Raw genomic sequence first — 26,374 nt, forward strand, 5'->3', positions numbered from 1 at the left:
AGATAAGATGATAAGGTATAAGAAGGTACCAGGCAGAGGAGTTTATTAAATGAGCAAGGGGGGAGAAGGAAAAGGGGGAAAGGGGTACCCCAGAGAGAGGGAGGAAGAGGGAGAGAGGAGAGAGGAGTAGAAGAAGAGAGACACCATGTGGAGGGTCTGTCCTTTTATATGGCCCTGGGCAGGGTCAATCCCCCCCCCTGGGCCCCCCCCCGTACCCGTCAGCCCCCCACAGGTAAGCGATGACATCATGGGTAGGTGGACTGAAGCAGAATGCCAACACTTACCATGCCCAAACAGTGATGAGCACTTTAAATGCAATCGCATTTTAGATCCTACCACAACTCTGTGATGAACTGTAAATGTGTTCGCCAGCCTACATGTGCTCCCTGCTCTAAGAACAACAAGAAAACTTTACAGGAGCCAGGGTTCCCATGCTTTTGAGTTACCCCAGTCTTGCCTTATCACACCTGCCTCCTGCATAACTCAATACATCTTCATTTCTGCCTGGGGACAGGAAGCTGAAGTGAGGAGATTCTTTGTGCAGTCTTAAAAGTTGTCTTTTTAAGCTGAGCTCTAAAGTGGCCTGTGTGAGGATGGTAGACAGATGTTATTATGGGCTTGTTATTCCCTGGCTCAGCAACTGCATAAACTCCGGGATATCAGCTAGGATGGGCCAGAGTTGCTTATTACACATAAATTTTGAGAACTGGAGGAAAAAAATGCATTATGTGTGTGTGTTTATATATATTTATATTTATATACATACGTACATACATACATACATTTTGCTTAAATAGGCAACATGTTTGAAGCCATTTAAAACTTCATTAAAGTTTTAGCTATTCTTTCTCAGAGGATAAGCAGACAGAATCATTCTTGCTTCAAATTCTATTAGGATGTTGCTGTTGGTTTAATGTATAGCCTAATAAATGTGTTATTATTAGGCTTATAATTATTATAGTGGTATTAACTAACCTGCTTTTATAATCAGTAAAGACCCTGACACCTGATGTATTTTTAATAGCCTATTTTCACCTGGGGCAGGGCAGATAGGGCCTCCTAAGTCATCTTCATTTATTGTCCAGCCTCCATTCCCTGCCATCTGCTTCTCAATATTTGTTTGATTTACCTGCCATCCATAATCCCTAAATACTTGCTAAGGTTGTTCATTTGGCCCATTTCTTTCCCGTGGGACTTCGGAGTTCCTCCTCTGGGCCACAGGGCTCTTTCTACCCCATGGATGCTCCTCCTCCTCTACCCCATGTCTGCCTCTCCTTGCCATGATTCTGTCTGCTGAAAGCCTTGGAGCCTTTGCTCCGCCCCTTCCTTCTGCCTGCCCAGGTGCAGGCCTTTTATTCAGCCAATCAGGGAGGCAAAGTTCAAGGCAGCAGTTAGACTTTCCAAGTCAGCAATTAGCATCAATACACATAGCATCTGACCCACCTCCAACAAGAGGGAATTCAAAATGTTACAAAGAACTGATAAACCATTCAGCTAAAATGAACTTGTCTCCATTTTAAAGTAAATAAAACCTAATTAAATTTGCCCCAATTTTTTTTTATTACACATCTGCTTGCTCTTATATCACAGTTCTGAGCTTTTCTTAATTGTAGCCCACTTTCAAACTGTCACTGCTGAACTCAGCTTTGAGTGGCTCTGAGCACTGGAGGAAAGGTCACTGGCATCCAGGTGAATGTGCCTTCCTCTACAGGTTCCCTTTCCAAAGCCAGAACAACTGAGGAGTTTACCAAGACCTGTAGTCAAAGACATCCATGCAGGCCTATGACCTAAAAGGCACCTCTGGTGGCTCCCTCCCAGCACTCAAACAGAGCTCAGTGTCAATTGTCCCCTGCAGAATAGTGCTGATTAAATGCACAGGGGCTGTGTGTTTTCTTACTGATTCTTCCGGGCCAGCACTTTCACTTTGTTTTGTTCTTTTCTTCATCCTAATTGTTTTATCCTTCAAGGACCTTAATGTCTTCAGATAGTAAATCAGCTTTGCAGTGTAGCCAGCCCCTCACCTTCTTCCACAATTAAACAACTTTGAAGTATCCAGCACTTTCCTAACAGATCAGCTTTTTTTTTTTTTGTGCCATCTTCACCCTGTGTTGGCTGAGGGAGGAGATGGGCTCTGATGGAGATTGAGCCCAGGCCTTTGTGCAACTGCCTAGGCAAATGCTTTACCATTGAGCTAAATCTCCAACCCCCCTCAGGAGAAAGAGAAATGCATAGTTATGCAGCCATATGGCCAGGAACCCTTCCGAAGAAACAAACAAGATGCACTTGCCTTGTCTGTGTGGTGTTCAGGTGCTTGCTGTGGGATGGTGGGCCCCTCCACTTCTCCTGATAGGCAGTTGTCATAGTCACTGTCCTATGGCTGTGAAGAGACACCATGACCACAGCAGCTCGTATAAAGAAAAACATCTAGGGGCTGGCTTACAGTTCAGAGGTTTAGTGCATTATCAGCGTGGCAGGGAGTGTGGCACATGCGGGCACACATGGAGAAGGAACTGAGAGTTCTTACACCTGGATCTCCAGGCAGGGGAGAGAGAGAGAGAGAGAGAGAGAGAGAGAGAGAGAGAGAGAGAGAGAGGGGGGGGGGGGGGGCAGAGGGAGGGAGGGAGGGAGGGAGAGGGAGGGAGAGAGAGGGAAAGAGAGAGAGAGGAGAGAGAGAGCTTGCACATGTGCCCAGTCTGGCTTGGGTTTCTGAATGCCCAGAGCCCACTCCCAGTGACACATTTTCTCCACCAAGGCCACACCTCCTAATCTCTCTCAAGTAGCACCGCACTGCTCCCTAGTGACCAAGCGTTCAAATATATGAGCATGTGGGGGCCATACTTATTCAAATCACCACAATGATTGATCTAAACAACAGAATGAGCTAATGGGCAGGAAGAAGTTATGGCATATAAGTGCAGGTTTACTGGAAGCAGCTCTAGACACCGTGTAGAGGGAAGGGGAGAAGGAGGGGAGGGAGAGAGAGACAGAGTTGGGGTATGTATGGAGAGAGAGGAGAGGAGAGGAAGAGAGATCAGAAAGGGGGGCACCAAAATGTTTGAATTTAACTACTTGATGCAATGCTGATAATTGTATCTGAGTGTCCCTTACAGCAATAGCTTCCCCTCCCCCAACATGAACAAAGATGGTTTGGCAAACAAAACAAACAAACAAACAAAAAACCTCTTTTTATTTATTCTGCTCCATTTTTGACTTCATCAAGAAAGTGACTGACCTCTGTTCTTGTTCACTGGCTATTTTTTATTACACACTAGCTCTGTGCCTCAGTTTCACCCATTAGCTGCTGCCAATACAGGCCTAGTGTGATTGTGAAACTCATGATTTGATGCAGACAGCAACCCATGAAGCAGTGGCTAGCTCCTGGTGGGTGCTCAGAGATGTTAGATACTATGTTTATCTTACTGTTTTATTAGCATCCTGCTTACACCTTGCTTATTTAACATTTACCCTTTTTATTAAGTACATTTCTCATTAAGCGTGGATAAAAACTTATCAGTTGTGATAAAAAAAACATATCAGTTGTATTACTTGTATGATTACATTAATTATATCTAATAAGATCACCACATTGGCTCTGTGGCAGCAGTAGAATGGATTAAGTAAGAACAGTTCTATGATTTCCTGACAGTCATTTTACTTTCCTAGGGCAGTACGTATTTATTATCTAAACCCTGTCATGGGACGCTAGAGGGCCTCATTTCAGCTTCTATGTTAGCTGTATCATACTTTATTTTCTATATGTCCTGGGAGATATATCATAAAATATAGAATGTTGATTATAATACAAGTTCTGTGTGAATTGTTTTTCCTTACCTGTTTCTTATATGTAGTATTCCCCTCCAGCAGGCAAAACTTTTCCCACCACTATAATATTAATCACCTTAGGAAGGGATTTACCAAAGGAATCTTTAGTTTTGACTCAAGAAAAAAGTGTATGCTTCAATTTGAGCTATTATGTTGTCCTGATTTTGTTTGATGTATAAAACTATTTTTGCCCTTGTTTGTAATAATGAAGCCAGAGTTATTATATTAGAAATACAAGGATGTTAGACAAAAGATGTATTGAGCTTAAATTTATGGAGACAATGGCAAAAAGCAGTTTACCATAGGCTCTCGGTAATAGATCACTTTCCTGATCACAAAGGGAAGATGTTTGACAGGGAAAAGAAATGCCTGGTCATTGCAAGCATTATAAGAATTTGTAAGCAAATTTATAATTATCGAGGTAGGTAGTTGAAGAAAGGAAGACAAAAGCAGAGTCTCCTAGAGCTGGTAAGTGGTTGATAACTGTCAATTCGTGAGACTTTACACATAAGCAGCTTGTGGATTGCTCTGGCCATTCAATTTGAACCCCCACCCACCCATGGCTCAGTGATTAATATTATACCTTAGGCATAGGTTTTATCATTTGGGAATATATTGTCTCGTTTTTTTCCCTCTGTCCCCATTCTCTCTCCAGTTGTATATTTTAAGAATACAGACAAAAGAAATGCCATGTTCTTTTCTCATGTTGTTTTATTAAATAACAGTGTTCTACCATCTTGGCTTTTCCTTATTTTGCGTTTCCTCTCATGTCCTTCCCTTTATATTACGCAGCAACCACTCCCTTGAATGCTTGGTGTTTTCACTGCATACCTTGACTCCCATCAATGTGAATGTTTTCCTGCATTATTTCAGAGATCTGATGGAGTACATAAATGATGCCCCACATGTGTTTTACTGTTTTGTACTTTAGCATTTTTGCTGCTAATATCTGAGTCGCATTACATTTTTCCTGATGATAGAAAATTTATCCATTTTTAAATTGGCATTTGGCATTCATATTTTCTGTTACATAAATGTCTAGGTCATGTGAACTGAGCATACTTCCAATGATAGTCTTTTGTTAAGGCTAGACAAAACAGTCTTACTGAAGAATTGATGAATTTTTATACTTAGCATTAATGTATTTACTCAGTGTCACTTAGACACATGTTTATACGCTTATGAATCCAGGAAGAGTCAGCAACTGAATCAATACAGATGATGTAAATGTTACTCTGTGTCTTTTGGCAGAAGCCATGTACCTGAAATTTGGGCTTTTACTTATTAATATGTTGTGTTTCTGCTGAATGATGGCATTGGCATAAAACAGTTGGTTTGTGACAAGATCTAGCATATAGAAAATGTATATAGCTCATTATTTTTTTTAATGGAAGAGGGCAAAAAATGGGATAAAGTACAAAGAATTGAAACATTGTTATGAAGGTGGATGTTGGAACCAAGGACCAGCGTAGCAAGCAAATTCAGCGATTTACACACCGACACCTAAAATGATGAGGTTGATCATTTTTGCTTGGAAATTCCTCTCATTCAGCATGATATTTAGTAAAGCAAAGCTCTAGGGTTTTTTGTTTGTTTTTTGTTTTTTGTGTCTATCCCTAGAACTCAGGAGGCTTGTGAAAGCCGGACCATCTTAGTCACCAGCATCTCTTGGAACACAAGTGTGATGTGATGAAGCAAGGACAGTCACTTGGTCATTAGTTGTTTATTTCTAGAGTCTGTCAGTCTGTAAGCAATGATGGTACTGTAAATTTATGTCTGTTGTTCACTGTGGTTGACTGAGTGTGTGATCAGCCTAATGCTGTATTTCACTTATATTTCTTGGGCTTGGAACTAATTAATTTCATGCAGTAATATGTGGCCCACTGACTGTTTTATTCCTTGTCTTGTCTATTTAGTGTAACCCAAATGTCCTGAGCTAGTGAATGGGGTCCCAAAATCCTTTTGTCACAGCAAATATCTGGGTCTAATAACCCCCATTTAACTTTCAGGGTGTATTACTATTTTATCACAAGAATATTCCTATATTATATATCAGAGCCCCCAGTCATTTGGCATAAACTAATGAAAAATTTATAGAACCTGTGTTTTGACTTCCTACATAATAGTGCATAATGAGCTTAAAAATATTACCTATATTTTCTGCTGTTTTTTTTTCCCCCTGTCCCCTTTTTGTAGGGCTTCTGTAACTCTGTTGTTTCCTTTCTAGAAGACTTTGACAGCCTAAAGATAACCCCTTCCTGTTGGTTCCTTTTTCTTTTGTCAGTTCCTCTTTCTTCATTCTTATAAGGTAAACTTTCATAGCATTGTCCTTTGGACATGGAAATAAAAAGTAGGTTTTTCTTCTATAATGTGTAATAACTACACAGTTCATGTCATTACTACTACTCAGTTTGTGTTTGAGTGCACAGACCATGCCAAACCTAATGGAATTTCTGAGCGTTTACCTCCTGATGGCCTCTTGATCTTTATCATGTGCGTGTATGGTGTAGAAAGCACAGACAGGGGTGTAACTCTACCCCAGTCCTTAGTTTTGGATCTTTCTGTTCCTGAACTCTTGCTTGTCTCTGTGGTAATTTGCATTGTTAATAGAGGAACGTGTGGCATGATTTATCAGCTGATGCAAGACAGTGGGCCTCTGGTTAGGTAATACACCCTTATTGCATAAGCATACTGTCCCATCCTACTCACTACCTGTTTCCAGATTCTTAGCAAAGTTCATCATCTCTGTTTTCTTCCCGGGATGCAGAGTACATGTATATTTCATCTCTTTTGCTTTGCCTGAGCTCGTCAAGAATGTATACTCTGCATTAAATTACTATCAGGTTTCTATATCAGGTACCCAGCCTACAATAGGAATCCGTGAAACATTGGAATAGAAGCAATAGAAGTGAGTGTAAGTCAACTTGTTTTGTGGCATTTTGATAGATGATATATTCTGTATTGGTGTAATACCTTTATTTGCACATTCCAACTTTGAAAATATTCGGCTAATTACATGCTTGCTGCACAGGAAGTTTCTCTAATAGTTGTTTTGGTAAACCAGAGTTTGGAAAGAGCTTCTGAACTCTTAATTTTTCTTGAGCCTTTTCACTTAGGAAGAAGCAAGCATGTAAAGATTTTATTCATTGAAAGCCTGAGTTAAACATTATTATTGTTAGGTTGATAATGTTGTCTGAAAGAAAACAATTCATATGAAACATTTGATAACCATTCATCTTAATGTAGGGGAGAAAAGATATTACAGCATACAAGATACTTTGCTTTAAGTCAAAAGAAAGTTTTTTGTTTTTTTATATTCAAACAAAAAATAGGAAGTCATATTTTTCTCTCCTTTTATCCTGCTTTTTGCTGTTCTCCTATTTTAGGAATTTCATGAGTATAGTTAATAAACTATGTTGTAGACAAAGTGCCAGTTTGCAGTATATTATTCACATTGGAATGCATCAGACAGTTTAGCAATCAGTGCAGCTCTCAGTTGATTTCAGTCAAGTTATATTGCAAGAGAAGGCTTTCTAAAAGCATCACATGTGTGTATCTTGTCACTAGGACCTCATAATATTTCTCTGTGTCTGTTTTCTGTAGTCAGAAGAGACCAGTCTGCTGTGATGACCATAGCTCTTGGTTCACGTCATGTGTATTACTTCAGCCATGGGTACTCAATAACTTCCAAATCAAGAGTCATAGGTGAAACTGTTGTTGTGAGGTGACTCACTACAGCCCCGGCTTATGTTGTGGCTATTATTAGTAACAGTAGTGGTGTTATTAGATGTAACCTATTCCTGGTACTGGAGGCTCTCATCATTTGATGATGAGAGATGTCCAGCTGGGGCTGTTTCTCTCCTGGGTTTTTTTTGTTTTTGTTTTTGTTTTTAATTTCACGTAGATCATGTTCCTATATGTATATATTTTATGAAGTGTCTGTTGTATTCAGTCCCCTTCCAATAGTCCTTTGTTTTATATTTCCCTCCCCATATTCCATTTCTCATCCCCTCTCCCCACTCTCCATCTGATCCTTTAATGGTTTTTCCTCCACATGACTCTGTTCACCCATAACTATTTTTTTAATCTCTCTTTCTCAGGAGATCCTTCCTTACACCCCAGTTGCTTATTCTATACTTAAACCTGTGTGGTTATATGGACAATAGACTGCTTATTGAAGACTTGACAGCTAACATCCACATATACATGGATATATACCATATTTATCTTTTGGTGTCTGGGTTATCTCACTCTGGATTTTTTTTTTCCTAGCTCTATCCATTTACCTGCAAGTTTTAGGATTTCAGGGGTTTTGTTGTTGTTGTTGTTTGTTTGTTTTGGCCATTGTTGTCATTGTTTTTAACAGCAGAGTAATACTCCATTGTGTAGATGTGTGACATTTTCTTCATCCACTCATCAGTTGATGGGTATCCAGGCTGTTTTCAATTTCTGGCTATTAAGAATAGGGAACAATGAACATGGTTGAGAAAGTGTCTCAGGACTAAGATGCAGAGTCCTTTGAATCCTTGGTTCTTAGTCCTTTGGACCAAGGGTGGTACAGCTGGATCTTCTGATAGATCTGCTTTGCAGCTTCCTGAAGAACTGCCACAGTGATTTCCATAGTAGCTGTACAAGTTATCACTGCCACCAGCAATAGATGAGTGTTCCTCTTACTCCACATCCTCCAAATCCACATAGTGTGTGTGTGTGTAGTATATTTTAGATGTGTAGTTGGTAAAACTCTTTTTTCCATTCCATAGGCTGCTGCTTTGTACAAATGATGGTGTCTTTGCCATACAGAAGCTTTTAAGTTTCATGAGGTCCCATTTATTGTTGGCTTTCGTACCTGTGCTACGGGTATACTGTTCAGAAAGTCTCTCCCTGCGCCAGAGAATTCAAGGCTATTCCCTACTTTTTTCTGTCAGAGTCAGAGGATTTCGCCTTATGTTGAGGTCTTTGATCTATTTGGTGTTGATTTTGGGGCAGGATGCTAAGTTTGTACCTACTTACATCCTTGACATGAGCCAAACAGTTTGACCACCCCTACTTATTGAAGAAGTTATCTTTTTTTCAGGGTGGCTTTCTGTCTTCTGTTAGAAAAAAAAAATCAGGTATCTGTGGGTTTGTGGGTTATGTCATGATCTTCAATGTGATTTCACAGACCAATGTGTCTGTTTTTTTCCTAATAGCATGCTCTTTTTATTATTAGAGCTTTATAGTGCAGTCTGATTTGAGGGTTGGTGCTACCTCCAGCAGTTCTTTTATTGCTCAGGATATCCTGAGGATTTTATATTTTCATGTGAAGCTGACTGTTGTCCTTTTAAATTCTGTGAAGAATTGTGTTGGGATTTTGATGAATGGGATTTCATTGAGTCTGTAGATTGCAAAGTTTCTTCTGTTTCTATTGTATGAAATACTTTGAGGAGTTTTGCTGTTAGTTCATCCTTGAAAGTCTGGTAGAATTCTTTGCTAAAACTATCTGGTGCTTTTGTTTTTGTTTTTTTTATTTTGTTTTGTTTTGGGTGTTTTGTTGTTGTAGTTGTTTGGTTATTGTTGTTGGTTGGTTGGTTGGTAGAGTTTCAATTATTCTTGTTCTACTAAGGTTTCTGGGATTGTTTAAATTGCTTATCCATTTTATATTTAATATTAATAAATGGTATACATAAAAAATCTCCTTATTTTAGGCTTTTCAATTTGGTGGAATCCAAGTTGTTAAAATATATCCTTATGATTCTCTGAATGTCCTTGGTGTCTATTATTATTTAACCCTTTTCATCTTTGACTGATGTATCCGTGTCTTTTATCTGTCTCTTGTATTCTGTTGGTGAGTCTTGCCTCTGAGATCACTGCTCAAAGATCCTAAGTTTTTCATTTCCAGGTTTCCCTTCGTGGGTGCTTGGAAGCAAGCCTAGGTTCTCTGCAAGAGCAACATGTGCTCTAGCCCCAGATAGGAGGGTTTGCTTTAAAACAACAGATGGTACTGAAAACTATGAGGCAATTAGAAAGGACTTGGTAATATGTTTGTGCTGAGGTATATATCCTAACTTAACTACGGATTTCTAAACCTTATTTTTGGCATTATTGATCTCTTACTATATGCTAGGCACAGTGCTGGGAACTGATTAAAAATAAATTTTATGAAGCTTACAGTATTTTCTGGAAGTAAAACTTAATCATAGTTGTCATATATGATGGTTATTATTATTTGTTAACTTGACAAAAACTGCGTTGACCTGGGAGATGGGCCTCTGGGCATATCAGTGGGGAATTATCTTGGTTATGTTAATTGGGGTGGGAAGAAGGATTGTAATTGTGGGTGGGACCTTTCCCTGGGCTAGGACCCTGAGTTAGGAGGCTCTGGTCTCTGTAATGTGGAGAAAGTATGTCTGCAGTCATCACGCTAAGTGGATATAATGTGACCAGCTGCTTCATGGAGAAACCATGAATTTTCCACCGTGGAAACACCATGGGTTTCCACAATGGACTTTAATGTGGAACTCTGAACCAGAAATAAATCCTGTCTCCTTTAGGTTGATTTTATCAGGATTTTTAATTTTATCCTGATATTTCCAGAAACAGGGAAGGAAACTAAGACTTCAGATGCCCCATTTTGTTGGGCGTGCTCCCTCCTTGCCTCTGTGGTCCTGGTCTCTGTGATTTAGGTGATGCTAGGCTTTGTCCAGGTAAAACAATCCCTACCACCTTAACATCTTTTATTCACTTTGTGGTTCTTGCTTAGCATTTGTGAAATCTTTCAAGTTAAAAACATTCCATTGCCTTTTAAAATACTGAACATAGTATGTTCCTGGCATTATTCTCTTGGGGGGAAATGGAAGGAGAGAAGGAAGGAAGAAAGGAAGGAAGGAAAACAATCATTTTAGTGTGGTAAGGAGTGGTTAAGGTATTTCCCTTCTAGTATGATGTATATGATGCCAACGCTATTCAAAAACAATGAGGGGACTGCTGACTACCTTGTGATGTTGTTTTCTCAGAGACAGTGCTATAGACCTCTGCTGTACTTGGATGTGGGGGGACGGCACACCATATATTCACACACAGATAGCTCGTCTTTACCTCTAAATGATTGGCATGAATTCCGGAATGTCAAACGGTATTTTACTTTCTCCTCCATGCTTTTATTTATGATTTTTAAAATTTTTATGCCATTGCTGTTCTGCCTGTGTGTGTCTGTGTGAGGATGTCAGATGCCCTAGATCTGGGCTTAGACAGTTCTCAGTTGCCATGTTGATGCTGCGAGTTGACTTGAGTCATCCGGAAGTGCTCTCAGCCACTAAGCCATCTCTTCAGCCCTCCCCATGCTTCTTAGAAAGCTTGCAACACCTTTACCTGAGTAATTTTGATGATTCTCTTATGTAGAACGTAATTCATAGTTATGTTTCTTAAATTTTCATAACTTTTGCTACTATTTGCCAACAAGCATCTGTCACCCAATGTCTGAGATAAACACTACTAGCATTATAATTTTCAGTATTGTCCCATGAGACATGGTGTATTCCATAATGATTTTTAGTAGTCTTGAAAAAGTAAATAAACAAAGAAGCCATGGGACTTTCCTATGAGATGAAGGTATACCGTGAGTTCTTTTCTTTTTATGCACAGGAGTTGGGTGGTGCCTGTGACTAGAGAGTCACACTTAAGAGACGCTCCAGTATCCGGAAAAGCATTTGTGCCCTTCCAGTCCTGTGAGCGTCATTTAAGAAACTCTTTACTGAGAGCGATTATGCTTACATTCATGTTTGTGTTACTGTTGGGGACATGTGTACTATGAAGAAAAATTCAGTAGTCTACTCCCATAGGGGATTGGTGGGAAATAGCAGCAAATGCAGTCTGAGATCTCTAAGTTCTTCATACAGAAGCTCAACTCAAGCACTTTGAGGTACAGGTTCCTCTTGATTTTGTTTTCCAGGGCCAGCCAGGGGACCAGGCTGCTCTCTTCTCTGCACAGGCACGGCCCTCCCCTCAGCTCCCTCAGTATCCAGGGCTGCAACAAGCACAGGTACCCACATTTGCTTTGAAGCAAAGGCACTCCTTGGTGTTGAATGCTATTGATTTGGAGTCGGAGATTAAGGCAACGGGCTACCAACTTGAAGTAGACTTTAAGTACTTCTACTTCATGATTTCAGAACAGTAATTGTTGACTAAGTCTTAAAACTGATCAGGAAGTTCTTAGATTAAATACGTAAATACATTCAGATCTTTCTTTTTGCTGCTAATACATGTTGAAGCACTTGATCTAAGTGGTGACACACACATATAATGTGCACCTAAGAGGCAGAAGCAGGAGGATTGAGGCCAACTGAAGCTCTGTAGCTGAGACCATATCTCTAATTAATTAATTAATTAAAATGTTTAATAATCTCAGAGTTATTTGTGATAAAATGTTTAACGGTATAATTTGATAGGGAAAATGTTATATTCAAAGATAACTTCCATGAGGAATCATGGTAGAAGAGTAAAGGTAGAAGTCCTTTGAATCAGGTCACAGATGACCTGAAATGTGTTTTCCCCCAAGTCTAGCTTCCTTTTCTGTAAGGTCAAGAGGAAAGATGTAGGATTCAAGGCAGTGTACAGTGTGATATTCACACGTTGTAACATACACAGTATATGCTCAACAGCTGGTGTACTTACCCTTTTAAAAAACCTAGACCTTTATCTCCCCACCCCCATCTCTACTAAAGTTTTATTATTTTTGCATCCTTACACCCTTACTTCTTTCCTTTTATACAAAAAGGTCTGGTAGGATGACTAGATTTGTATTGGGGCCAGCAAGTCATTTCACGTGTGCGACTGAAAGGAGAACCCTGTTTGTCTTACGTAGGTCCTGAGTCTGGGTTCCTGTAGGCTGCGGCTGCAGTGTCTGTTGTGTATTAGTCTTGTCTTTAGAGTCAGACTCCTTACACCACTTTAACATGTGGTGTTTCGAGGCTCCAGAAAACAGACAACATTCTCTTCAGTGAATTGTAGCTTGCGATCCTGAAAACTCCCATGTTTGTCTTTTACATAAGGGATCAAGGTTTAGAGAAGTAGGTACCTGGACTTATTGGAAGGCAGTGCTCGGTTGCTTGAGTGTCCATGGGGCATGGCACCTCGTTCAGTCAGCTTTGGAAATGATACTGATACTGTTTGGGTTTTGTTGAATGTTGATGCTGTCTGTGTACTGAGTGTAGGTATGTTTTACTGGTTATTATTTCTAAATAGAAAGATGCCCTTCATGTCCCAAAAATGAGTGGCTCAATTAAAATCCAAATGATTATTTACTTATTTTGAAGTAGACATTTCTGTGGGACCCTTATCCAACTAGTCTTTTCTATAATTTCCAGCTAGATTTTTTGTTTGTTTGTTTGTTTGTTTGTTTTTGTTTTTTTTTGCCTGCAGAGTAGCCATCCTCATATTTTGAATCATCCCAGCCTTTCAGAATAGTGACTTTTTGGGTTGGACATCCCAAGGCTACCTTTGTTTCATGGTTCTTAGTGATGGGGATATGGATGTTAACTGAAGCACTGACTTTTTCTCTTTGTGCCTTCCTGCAGACCATGCCCCAGGGCTACACAATGTATGGAACACAGATGCCTTTGCAGCAGGCAGCTCAGCAGCAGCCTGGGGGTGTGGTCCTTTCCCCCAGCTACAACTCCAGGGCCTATCCAGCTACACATTCCAGCCCAGCGCTGATGGAAAGACTCCGACAGATTCAACAGCAGCCAAGTGGCTATGTGCAGCAGCAGGCCTCGCCATACCTGCAGCCCGTAGCTGGCTCTCAGAGGTGATACCTGTTGAAGTAATTGCAATAGTAGTAAACCCTCTCGGCCTTGGGTTTGTTACGCTTCTTCCTGGCATTTGATACTATTTTTTGAGCTCCTATATTTGCATCCTGACATCTCATTTTTATCAACATGCAGTAGAAATTCCAAATTTTTTCATTCAAAAACACTGGAGTTTTCACTCATTCTTCCACTGAGTGCTGTGTGAGATTTTCAGACGATACCAGTGTATTAGTTCTAGTGTTCTTTCTTTTCTTCTTTTTTCAAAAGCTTTTTTTTTTTTTTTAATTAAAAGTATCTGAGAAAACTATTGGTTATTGTTAGCAGTGGCTTACTAGAATTTGCTGATTGGAGCCATACCATACAGTTTGTGTTGTAGTAGTAATTGTAGGTGGTGCTTATAGCAAACTTTTGTTATAACTTAGTTTCCATTTTTTCCACCTCGGAGATGGCCCACAACCAGCTCTTTTGGTTCTTGTTTTAATCGCATCCCTTTCACTGGGAGTGTGTCTGTACTGCTCATTGTCGTAGGGGCTCTCCACGCATAGCTAAATTTAAATTAGTTAAAATTGACTTAACATTTAGTTGTACAGACACATTAGTCACACTTCAAGTGCTTATTAGCCAGCTATGGTCAACATGGCTAGATTGGAGGTTCGTGGTCTGTGCGGTGATGCGGAGATGTGATATTTACAGGAGCTCTGTGTTCAACTGGATGTTCTGTTGCCGCTTAAAGCTCTGGTTGCTTTGACAAGGTAGCCCAGCAGTTTTGCTTAGATTTTAAGACCTGATAATTGCGTTATGTACCTAGTCCTAGTGACAAAAGGCCATTTCATAGGTTGCACAGATTTAAAAAAAAAAATTATTGCTTATCGTCTTGTAAAGTTCTACATTGTATAGCAGATAACCGTGTAGCTCCCATGTGTTACCACCAGTGACTAGCTACATGTCTGCTCAAGATAATGACCCTCTGAAAATTAGGAAGGTAGATGGTAGCACTTTGTGGGACACAAGTTAATTTGTAAGCCATGCATTGCGTTTGTCTTTTTTTGTTTGTTTGTTTGTTTATAGTAAGTAGTAGCGTAGCAGTGCTCCATAACTGGAGCTTCAGTGCTCAAGACTTACGGGTTCAGATCCCACCTGTGTCGTTTGTTCTTTGGATGACCTTAGTCATTTCTCTATCTCCAGTCCTTCATTTTTGAAGTTGGATAATAAAACTGCTGACCTCACAGGGATATGTGAGAGGTAATGAGATACAGTTGTTCAGCCCTTCAGCTTTTAGCCTGCCTTAAAGGAAATATTTATTCATTTTAACTTACTGCTGACAACTATTTAATTTTTTGAAAAGCAATTTCTACACGATTGCTACTTGGCTCAAAGTAGGATATTTGCTTACCGGTCTTTTTTTTTCCCATGCGGTCACATCTGTTACCCGATCCTCTGGCCTTTTCCCATTTACATTGTACACATGACTATTGAACACGAATTATTTCTTGGTGGATGTATGTAAAATGCTGGAGGCGCTGATTGACACTTCAATGGTACGCAATGGTACGCCTGGTTCCTGAACACAAGTTGCATTATTCTTTGCCAGACTGAACCACCAGGCTCTACAGCAGAGCCCTCTGGTGGGCGGGGGAATTGATGCTGTGCTGACTCCCGCACATCCCAACCTCCCCTCGGTGCCCCTGCCTCAGGACCCAATGAGGCCCAGACAGCCGCAGCAAGTTCGACAGCAGCAGAGACTCCTCCAGGTATGGGGCAGGGAGGTGAGGGCAATGCCATCGCTTCCGGTAGTGCAGGTGCAGTGTCATTGTAATGAAATAAACTTTACGTTGAGGTGCTAAGTACCAAGGAGCCCTGTGTGTTTGACATTAGCCTTGCTAGTACACTGTATTTCCATCTAGGAGTTCTATTTTCACTCTACCTGACAGGCCGTGGTCAGGAGACTCCATTTCTCAGAACCATATCCATTGCCCAAAGCTTTAGGGGACACAGAGATGCCTTAGTTTAAGTGTGTGCCTCAGCTTACCTAGTCACTACTTGACTAAGGGCCTACAATTTGAATGCAAAATTTTATATCCTCGAGGGAGAAATTGATAGGAACAACCACAGCTTTCAGCCATTTCTCTGAGATTCATAGTGGTGTGTTTCACTACATTTCTGCCCTGCTCGGAGAAGGAGGGAGCAGGTAATGTGGAGGGTTCTGTGTTGGAGTCCAGAGAGTTACCATTGGTTTATTTGATATAAACGCTTGAGACTTCCCAGTAAACAGCTCCTCCCTCCAGCACATTCTTGGTCCTGGTTTCTTTGTTCCAGTGATATTGTGAATGAGGAGGTAGCTCATCGATAAAGCACCTACCTGGAATACCCAAGGCCCTGGCTTAATCCCCAGCCCTGGGACGAGGGAAAAAAGAAAAGAAGGCGGGCAGGCTGGCTATTGTGTTAAACCCGTGCCATTTGTCTTCTATTATTACCAAGTGAGGTTTTTGGGTTGGAGATTTCTTGGTAAGACTATTAAGAGGACTCTTCACCGCCAGTCCAGAATGAGGTGCAACTTTATTTTCTGTACCTGTAGAGAATTATGGGAGCCGTGGAGTGTAGTGCAACAGGATATGGACAGGGAAGAACTGTCTACACTCTGTGAGGTGAACAGGCAAGAAAGCAGTGATGCAGAGAGGAACACAAAGGAAATAGTGTGCCTCGCCTTTTGCACTGGATGGAGAGAAGGAGAACAAACGAACAAACAAAATCGCAGCCCTTAAATAGAAACAAAAATATCAAGAGCTTTAAATCAACTATGCTACCTTCCCACAGTGGCAGGACAGACAAACCTACTCTAAATGTAATTCAGTTTCAGATTGGCATGCAAGAGTCTCTAAGACGTATCATTAAGTGGGATCAGGGAAAACAAAATAATGAACTGTTGTTTACTGGGAATTAAAAGCACTTCCGTTAGGATTGTGCCCAAGTGACGTTGAAGTCTGCATCTAGTATGACCTACAAAATTGTAGTTGAAAAGAAAGTATCCAAGGGGACAAGGAGAAGGAAAGGTAGGCCTTCTGTAGGACCAAGCTTCAGCTTATAAGGTGGCTCTTATTACATCCGCATTTTGGATAAAATGTCTTAAAAGTTGTGATACATTATTGGTAATGTATGATAACTGATTTGGCTGAGTGTAGCCTACCAATGTACAGTCCTGTTCATTGTATGGAGGCTGTTGCCAAAGTGGTTTTGAAAAGTCTACTCTTGAGTTTTCTCATCAGTAATAGATTATAGTACTTCTTTTTAACTGTGAAGCAAGGATTAATAAGACTATTCAAGTAAAACACTAGTTTCATGTTATTTCTAATATGTTTACCAACATAATTATTAAAATAGAGTTTGACATGTTCTTAAGCCACTTTTATACAAGTTTGGAGATATTTTTCAGGACAGCTAGTTGAATTCTCTGTTTGAAGATTTGTTAGTTTTTAATCACCAAGAAGCCTTCTGCATTGCTTATTTACCACTTTCTGCCCTCCTAGGGCATTTTCCAGGTTACAAATAAATCATTTCCTCACAGGCAGCATGTACCCCTTTCCCTGTTAGCACATGCCTGATAATATATTTTTTTTATCAACAATATATTCCCTGGAGATAAAGAAAGGAAATGTGATTTGTTTCTGTATCTGAATTACATTTATTCTTCTTTTTTATGATTGGTTGTTGGGATAAAGGAAATAAATCAGCAATTGAGAAGTTGAGTTCATCTTTTTTGAACATTTTTGCGGAGAACCAAGGGAATTGTGGCTTCGTATTGCAATGTTTCAGGCTCAGCCAACATTGTTTATGTTGAGGCTCTTCCTGTCTGCATCTCTGCTAGGATTCCAAATCTGCAAGTATTGCAGGTCTGGCAGTAGCTAGTTATTGTTTTCCCTCTAAAATGGTCAAGTAATTGGGGAATGGTACATGGACAAAGTTGGGAAACCACATATGATGAAAATGTAGTCAGGTCGTTAAAATGAAATATACGGATGATGTCATTAAAGGGCCACTGAGAGGAACTGGTTTTTATTTTTGCCTTCTCACTTAGTGTATGCATTCTGTTTCTTATATGATTTAGAAGTATTTTCCAAGAGCCATGGATTTGAGCCAACACAGTGTGCACATGGTCTCTTATTTCATGCTCATAATTTTTCTCGGAATTTCTATGGGCTAGTTTATATCCTATAAAAAAAAAATAAAAATACAGCCCTCAGGGGTCTTCCCGATATCATAGGGCAGACTGCTGCTTGTGTCACCTGGCAGTGCGAGGGAGGGAGCTTTTGAGAGGACAGGAAGAGGATGTGAAAGAAGCTTAAGCAAAAAGTGCACAAGATGTCCCCGGACAGTGAGTCCTGGCTGCGAAGGGGGAGAACTTGAGTTTGAGGTGGTCTGAGAAGGCTTCCTGGAGGAACAAGTCTGTGTCTTCTTACACTTGAAGGAAGAGCAAGGTTTGGTAAGGTAAAGATGGAAGACACAAGTGTCCAATCATGCTTCCCATAATGACATTTTACAGCAGTGACGGACTGATGTGACAGTGATCCCGTCAGATTTTAATGCAGGTTAAAAACCTTTTTACCTGATGACATCATAGCCTTCGTTATCAGTATAGCATCATCATAGCACAATGCAAGTTTGTGTTTGGATGTTGCTGGTGTAAAGGAACATATTCCGCTGGCAGTTAGATAAGAGCATCACAATAGTTAGCATGGCATGCTTAGTACTAAGAAACAATCATCTCCCCCTGTGTGCCTGCTCATTCCCTGTGCTCTGTATTGTTTTGTTTTGTTTTAGAATATATGCCCACGTATTAAAAATGCCTTTCACTGTTGATCTTCAGTGTTGATCCCTGAGCACTAGAGCACTTGCCTGGGATGCATGAGGTCCTGGGTTGAATCATCAATGCTCGAGGGAAACAGGTTATGGTCAAGCAGTATGCTGAGTTTTATCAGCAGCAGCCTTAGGCATCTTGTGCTTTCTCTGTCTCTAAATTGTATCATTTATCATGTGCTTAATTCAGTCTTAATTCCGTTTTGTTCACCATAGCCATAGAAGTGACAAGCTATCCAATGTACACCATACAGCCTAGGTGTGTGGTTGGCTACGTCACACCACCTGTGTTTACCACCTGTGTTTTTCTAAGCATGCTACACAATGTTCAGACAATGCAAGAATCACCTTAATATCATAGTTTTTGAAGATACACACCTGTCATTTTGCTTCAGTGCAATAAATAAAATGTGTATCAGTGAAGGCTATTCAGACATGTCTTAGCCCCACAATTTTAAGGGGCTTTCATAATCTTTTCCTTTCTTTCCAGATGCAGCAGCCTCAGCCGGCCCCCCAGCCCCAGCAGTCCTCACAGCCCCAGAGTCAGGCCCTTGGTCTCCAAGCAGTGCAGCCCCAACAGCCTTTGGTAAGGACTGGCGTTTTGGAACCAGGATGTGGGTTTCTCCTTTAAAGCAGCCTCATTCTCCATAGCCATGAAATTTTAACAGTGATATCGTCTGAATATACTTGACCAATTTCCCTAGAACTCCTTCAGGGTTTTGCTTTAATAAATCACAAAATTTTCCTTTTGGAAAAAAAAAATGTAGAGCACTGAATGGATGAAAGCCTTATCATGAGATATTAAGACATTTTCTGTAAACCATAAAAAATGATTTCATGTGTATGTTAAGAAAGTACTTTGTAAAATATGAGCTTAATGATGAAACCAGATCTTTTTGTCCAGTTAGAATTTTCTACAAGCATTTCCACATTGCTCATAATACATAGTACACTTCTTTACCTGGGAACATGTGATTTCTTTGTGACTTATACCTGAGGCTGGTAGGTCGCTGCACTCACTGCCACTGGGAAGCACCAATGCAGGTGGCTGTCAACACAGAATTTGAAAAGCAGCGTATTAGAGGGGTCAGTAGAGTTACTTGGTTAAAGCCTGGACCCATGCAGGACTCTACTTTGGTATCAGCCCAGTAGGGGGCCCCCCTCTTTGTCTTAGTGATGATGGGGTATTTGTTTATTTGCTTAAAGTTTCCTCAGGATGATTTACTGCTTAATCATGACACCAGCCAGTTTATGTTCTGCAGAGGTGCTGCACGTACCCCTTGGTGCTTCCCAAGATAGCCATGATCCCTGAGCAAGGGGTGTCTGACAGTTGTCCATTGTAAAGTCACTAACTGCTCCTATTTAAGTAATAACTCATGTATGGGAATGTTTTCATCCAATCTGTCCTGTTGCTCATGAGATTCTCACCCACCAGTGTTGTTGTTGTCTTTGGCTAACTGCCTCTCTCCGTTTCTACTGTAGAAGGAGAAAAATGCTTACTTTCAAGAGCTGTTGTTTTGTTTTTATTGCCTGGTATTCTATTCAAAGGAAGAACTTTCCCTTTGTTGTTTGTCTTTAAGTCTTGTTTCAAAGACAAAGGAAGGGTTATTTGTTTGTTTGTTTGTTTGTTTGTTTTTAAGGTTTTTCTTTGGGTTTTAATGAGCAATATAGTTGTGCATCTGAGTGTTGGTTTGTGCTTGTGGGTGTAGTGTATCTAGAGCCCAGAGGAGGCACTGGATTCACTGCAACTATAATTAGGTGCAGCTGTGAGCTGCCTGAAATGTGTGGGGTGCTGAGAGCTGAACTCAGGTCATGTGGAAGCGCAGGGTTTGCTCTTAATGCCGAGCCGCCTCTCCAGCTCCGGAAAGCACGTCTTAAACCTGAAACCTAGAATCTGACTCTTTGATTTAAAAATTCTTCTTCCAACTTTACTGAGCACTTGTTGTTTCACAGCAATAGTCAGATGAAATTTGCTGATTTAAAAATCAACCAAACCTCTCCCAAGGCTGAAGATGTAGCTCAGCAGGGCGGGGCACTTACCTAGCATATGCAAGGACCTAGGTTCGATCCCCCAAACTATCAAACAATAAAAATCCTTTCCGTTGAATAGGTTATTAAGTCAGACAAACATAACTTAACACTAGTCTCTGTATTTTCTTTCTGTCACAAGATGGCATTATGAAGTTGTTTTAACAGAAAAACCAAAATTTCTGCAAATAGGTCATGTTGAGCATTTGGAACATTTGACATTGACGGGGAGTCTCGTGCTGAAGTGCTCTTGATATTAGATGTATTCTGTGTGATGCAAATGGACGTAACTATCTCATAATTCTACCTTTCTAGTGATTTACGACATGTAGTAATTGCTAATGAGGAAATAATGTATAGTACCATTTTAGGAAAACCACCAACTTTAAATTTAGAGCTATAATTACTATTGAACATATGACAAGTATAGCATATTTTAAGCTCCTGAGTCAGATATGTAATGAAATAAACATGCTATGTTTCTCACAAATAATAAAATTTTTATATTTAAATTATCTATAGTTCTTCATATTTAATCTACTTTTTCTTATGAACAAAGTTTAAACACTTCAGTAACACAAATATGTAACTGCCGTCGTAAGAGCTGAAGCAGGGGCTCATTTGGAAAAGTCCTTGGCACAAAAGCATGAGGACCTGAGATACCCAGCACCTACACTCCCACAGCCATGCGTGCCTCTAACTCCAGCCCTGGGCAGGGGGAGATAGCGGGATGCTAGAGTTCCCTGGCCCATCAGCCTAGCCATCATTGAGCTCCAGGCCCACTGAGAGCAGAGCGTGCCCATAGGGAAGTGACGAGGAGGACGGCACTTGATGTTAGTTAACCGCTGCCTTCCACACCAGGCCTCATGCCCTCATGGATATGAGCCTGTGGAGACCGTTTTCATTCAAACCACCATATTTGAGAAACAAACATTTGCCGAAGGTATGGCATTAACTTTGTTCAAGGCTCCTGCTGCATAATTCCTGATGGGTGGCAGTACCAAATGCCTTTGATGTAGTAGTTATTTTGTGTAGGATAATCAAAGAAACTTAATGCTGTATTTATAGGTGGCCGGGGGGGGGGGGCAGGGGGGAGTTCCTTTAAACCTCCCAGTTGTAGTCTAAAGCAGTGGAACAGTTATGCAAGGTCAGTGACTTCGCTTGCGCTAAAGCGTACCGCATCAAAGCGAACTTGACATTTTTATACTTAGATCCTGGTTCTGTAAATATTTAACTGAGTTATTGCATATAAAGAACATGCAAATTTAATCCTCATTTTTTTTTAAGGCGGTGCTGGTGTATTTGGATCATATAGATTGTGTTTCACCTACTGGCTTAACATACTAACATGCCAAGGAATGGGCAAATAATTCAGAGCATGGAAGATGACATTGTTTCTCATAATTATGCTCACGAGAAAGCAATTTAAGAGAAATAAGTATTTTTTTTTTCCGAGACAGGGTTTCTCTGTGTAGCCTTGGCTGTCCTCAACTCACTTTGTAGACCGGGCTGGCCTCGAACTCACAGCGATCCGCCTGCCTCTGCCTCCAGAGTGCTGGGGAGAAATAAAAGTTTTTATTAATAGTAAATGTAATGAAAATCTGTAGTAGTGTCTTATTTAGTTTTCTATTTGGCAGAAGGCTTTAAATTCTCAATAAGAAACACAGTATTGTTTTAATAAAGAGCAGTCTCTCATCAGTAATTCCAGGCAGGAGTTATAGCACACGGACCAAATCGAGTGTGTGTTGCTCAGGATGGGCTAGGAAGTTTAAAATATTCAGATCTAACTGTTCGCTTTCAGAATTAGAAACTACAGGAATGGTCAAGGCTGAGAGATACTCGCATCATTGTCCTAATTCTTTCTTAGGTATCCTTTATTTAGTACACTTGTGCACTTCTGCTATTCATTAATTTATTGGTTGTGAGCCCAGCCTTTAACAACTAAGCCATCTCTTCATTTCCCCCTTTGAGACAGGCTCCCACTATGTCATTCTGGCTGTTCTGGAATTCACTATCTAGTCCAGGCTGGCCTCTAACTCAACAGAGATATGCTTGCCGCTGCCTCCTCAGAACTGGGATCAAAGGTGTGTGCCATTATACCCGGCTGTACATATACTTTTAAATTATGCTGATGCTGATCCTGATGATGATAATGATGTCATGTTTTTTTGGTTGCTGAACCATCCTCTACTGTTGAAAAATTAGACTGTTAACCACTTTCAAAAATAGTATTGTTAAAGGTATTTTCATACGTATTCTACACCCCTTTTTGGTTCTCATAATAGAAAACAAATGTAAAAATACTTTTAACTAATTGTGTGTGTGTTATATGTCACTACTACTAAGGGCACAGTGCCTCAGAAATTTTAAGGAAAAAAAATAACATTTCCTTTTTTATTACATTCACCAAAGGTCACTATTTTTAAAACAGCTTGGCTTCTATTCATATGCACATCTCTAGCAGATCCAACACTTATTTGGGGCCTGCCCTTCCATTCAGTTCCTGTCTTTGAAGGAGAGGTGAGCTCGGATTCCTCCTGGGGAGGAGTAGGTAGCAGTGACCACCCTCTGGTGACTTGTGCTGCCACTCCCTGTCTGCCTGTGGTTACAGTGGAATTCACTAAGTGCTGAGTTGGTACCTTCAGTGGAGGCCAGTGCTGGGAAGTACAAGTATGCTCTTTGCCACTAGGGGACTGAGAATGGCAGCAGATGGCTGAGTGCAGTGCTTCACATGGAAAGGGGCATGAGGTGGCTGGGTCTTTTCTTTTTTTAATTAATTTAGGCTAGATCTTTTTGGTTGAAGAGCTTCAGACGTTTATTGATTTGTTTGGACTGTTGTACAAAGTACATGAACTTAGATGGCTTAAAAATGGTAATGTTTTCCTCTCTGTTCTGGAGACAGGAAGTGAAAGATCAAGAGTCAGCAGTCCTGGTCCCATCTCCTTGCTGAGTGGGAGGGCCTGTGCCTTGCTTCTGCTCCAGTTTCTCCTCACTGTGCACTGGCTGACTTTGGTATCCCAGCTATCCTTCACCTCCACATGGCATTCTCACTGTTTGAGTTTTATGAGAACACCATTTGTGTGGCGTTAGGTTGATTCCATTATAAGAAGCTTACTTCTATAAAAAGGCTGTCTCCAAGTGAGGTCACAAGCAAAGGTCCTCGGGTTTAGTACTATAGCTTTGCTACTTCTACAGTTGAAGCAAGCCCTAACAGAGATCAAAAGATAGAGAAATTTGGGGCGGCCATGGTGGAAAGCTTGAATGTAAGCAATGTCAAATGACAGGATTTTGGTCTGCTGTCTTTTGGTTGTTACCTTGTCAGTTTCCTTTAGTTAGTAGCATCAGGTGGGACACGGCACACAGTTACCACCAACAGCTTTGGCCATGGTAATCACTGTAATAAAGTGTTGTTAAGGTCAAAGCTGCCTTAGGACAGAAATTGTCACCTCTTCAAGATGTCATAAGAAAACTTTTCTATAAGATGAATGTAAAAGATTTAAGAAAAGCCCATGACCATCAGTCAAGTGTGGCGATAACTTAGTGTCCATGCTATGTCATTTGTCTTCCATGAAGAAAGGAAACTAACAGTAGACGCTGCCCTTTCTGGGGAAATGTGCGCGGTGACTCAAGCTTTGGCATAATTGTAGTTCTTAACCTACATTTTTTTTTTTTTGGTTCATGTGCTATGATTAAATTACTTTTAACTACATTTGACAAATGTGATTCGCCTTTTCTTTAATGTTACTTCCAACACTTATGGAGAATAATATTCATACCGTGCAGCTACATCACTTACTTTCATCCAATGCTGTGCTGCCTTAACTAGGTGACCTAAAATACATTGCTCCTTAGGGGACGGTCCTATCGTAGTGCATTTGCCTTTCAAAAATATACTTGGCAGCAGTATTAGTTAATAATCACTGTAACTTTTGACAAGCAGCCAAAAAAGTATTGTACTGACTTTCCTCAAGGAATTCATATGCTCCGTTAAGCGAAATTAAGATAGTTTTAAGAAAGACACAACTCTCATCTGTAGCATGAGAATATTAGCAGTAAAAGCTCATAGTCCTTTTTGCTCATTGCCCAAATTCATGTACCTCTGAAGGTGCAGGAGCAAGCATCAGGAGCTGACCGGAGCAGACAGTCAGCTCTCCCCATGTCTCCTATCTGAGTGGGCTGTGTGGACGCTTGGTTGCAGACATGTGGTATGCGTGGGAAGCAGTACAGCCCTAACTGACATGATGAGAGCTAGTCTGCTGCACACACTGAACTCTAAAATCTCTTTCCCAGACATTTTGGACAGACTCAGCATATTTTCCCTCACATCAGGATTAAGTGTGGCAATATGTACTTAAAATGCCTACTGTAGTGCCTGGCACCTATTAAGAATTGTCAGATACAATTGTATGTAAGCATAGAAACAGTTGAACTAAAAAGAATGCACTTACCTTCCTGAATTTTCCATACGAAGGAATGATTCATGTTCTTCTGCTTTCTCAGAGCTGTATATGGAGAGAATTGGTGTTGGAAATGGCTTATCAGCTTCGTGTTTATGCACTGTCATCTAAATTAGACTTTTCAGTAAAATTTGAATTTCAGGCAAGCAGTTAGCAAAAGTGTTATCCTGAATCTTCCGTTAGGCTACTTGGACTGATTGCAATACTTGTCACATGCAATATTAAATAATTAGGTGAAATAAAAAAATCACTCAACATTTATCTGGAGTTCACATTAGTTATGCATTCTGTGTTTTTATTTCTTACACGCCGTACAGTTCTGGGCTATGTTCGGTCATACAGAGGATGTCCAGGGAAGACAGAGCTATGTTGCATTCACATTGAGAATGGCCTTTTGAAAAACTCCTCAGCCATGTGCTGCTGCTGCTGCTGCTGCTGCTGACCTGGGGACTCTGTGTGAAAATCACTTCTCTCAGTTATATTAGCTATATGATGGAAGGAAGCAGGGCTTAGTGATTTGCTACTATCTTAAACCAGTAAAATGTCTTGTTCTAAATAAGTGTGAAGTGTTGGGGGGAAAAAAAGAAAGAAAGAAAAACTCCTCAGAGATGTGAGGCAGATGAAGGAAAAGCAACTCAGATGTGTTGCAGGCCCAGCACAGCCCTCTAAGCTTAGTGGAGGTAGAAGAGGGATGGAGAGCCAGGTTACCTGGTGGGATGACCTGGGCCTTCCTGCCTTGGATCTGCTTGGCCAATAGAGAGTCACCTTGGAAGAAGCTGGCCAAAACAGAACAAAGTTTTACTGTGCTCCTTCCTAGCCTGGTCCTCCTCTTACCCTTCCGTCTCCTGGGGTGCTCTCTGGGGTGCTGTAGCCGCCTGTTCATTGCGTTCCATACAGGTAGATGGGTGAATGTAGCACAGACTGAGATAGATATGAAATGACTAGTTCTTTATATACGACTAAGGGAGGTTGTACCAGAGCATCCCGAGTGTTTCTCAATGGCGGTCTTGACACCTGCGGTTCAGAAGTGACACAATATGACTGGTGATTCTACTTAAAAAAAAAAAAAAGAATTTTTCTTGTCCCAGACACTGGTCAGTCCCCTCTACTCTGGAACATCAGGCACAGTTTCTTGCATAAGCTTAATGCAAAGAAGCTGGGGCAAGAGTTACTCGTGTTGTACGTAGTCCAGTTTCCCTCTCGCAGTGCTAGGAGAAAACTCCCTAAATGCCAAGAGCTCTGGTGTCCAGCTCAGCTCAGCCTGCACTGGCTGTCGGGTGGAGGTCATGCCAGCACATGCTCGACCTCACAGGTTCTGCTGCACCCTAAGGATCCGTTGGTGGCCCTCCACACCAGAGAGCTTTCATCTTGCCAACAAGAGGGACTCTGGCTGTTAGAATACACCTGAGGTGAAGAGTGAGGCGACAGTGACCT

General features: G+C 40.8%; 1 protein-coding gene across 12 annotated transcripts in view; it reads left to right on the top strand.

The window, feature by feature from the left end:
* The window catches only part of MED12L (mediator complex subunit 12L), a 315,424-nt gene that overhangs the window by 283,392 nt on the left and 5,658 nt on the right, over positions 1–26,374 (top strand). For 10 of the 12 annotated variants that reach the window (XM_084768339.1, XM_084768345.1, XM_084768344.1 and 7 more), the window contains 4 exons: positions 11,750–11,839; positions 13,374–13,603; positions 15,196–15,355; positions 18,946–19,041. In XM_084768339.1, the coding sequence (XP_084624465.1) occupies positions 11,750–11,839; positions 13,374–13,603; positions 15,196–15,355; positions 18,946–19,041 (576 nt within the window). The remainder of the gene's footprint in view (positions 1–11,749; positions 11,840–13,373; positions 13,604–15,195; positions 15,356–18,945; positions 19,042–26,374) is intronic. The other 2 variants (XM_084768347.1, XM_084768342.1) reach the window with 1 other exon arrangement.

This window comes from Acomys minous, assembly GCF_964271855.1.
Source record: "Acomys minous genome assembly, chromosome: 19".
In the NCBI taxonomy this organism is placed as follows: domain Eukaryota; kingdom Metazoa; phylum Chordata; class Mammalia; order Rodentia; family Muridae; genus Acomys; species Acomys minous.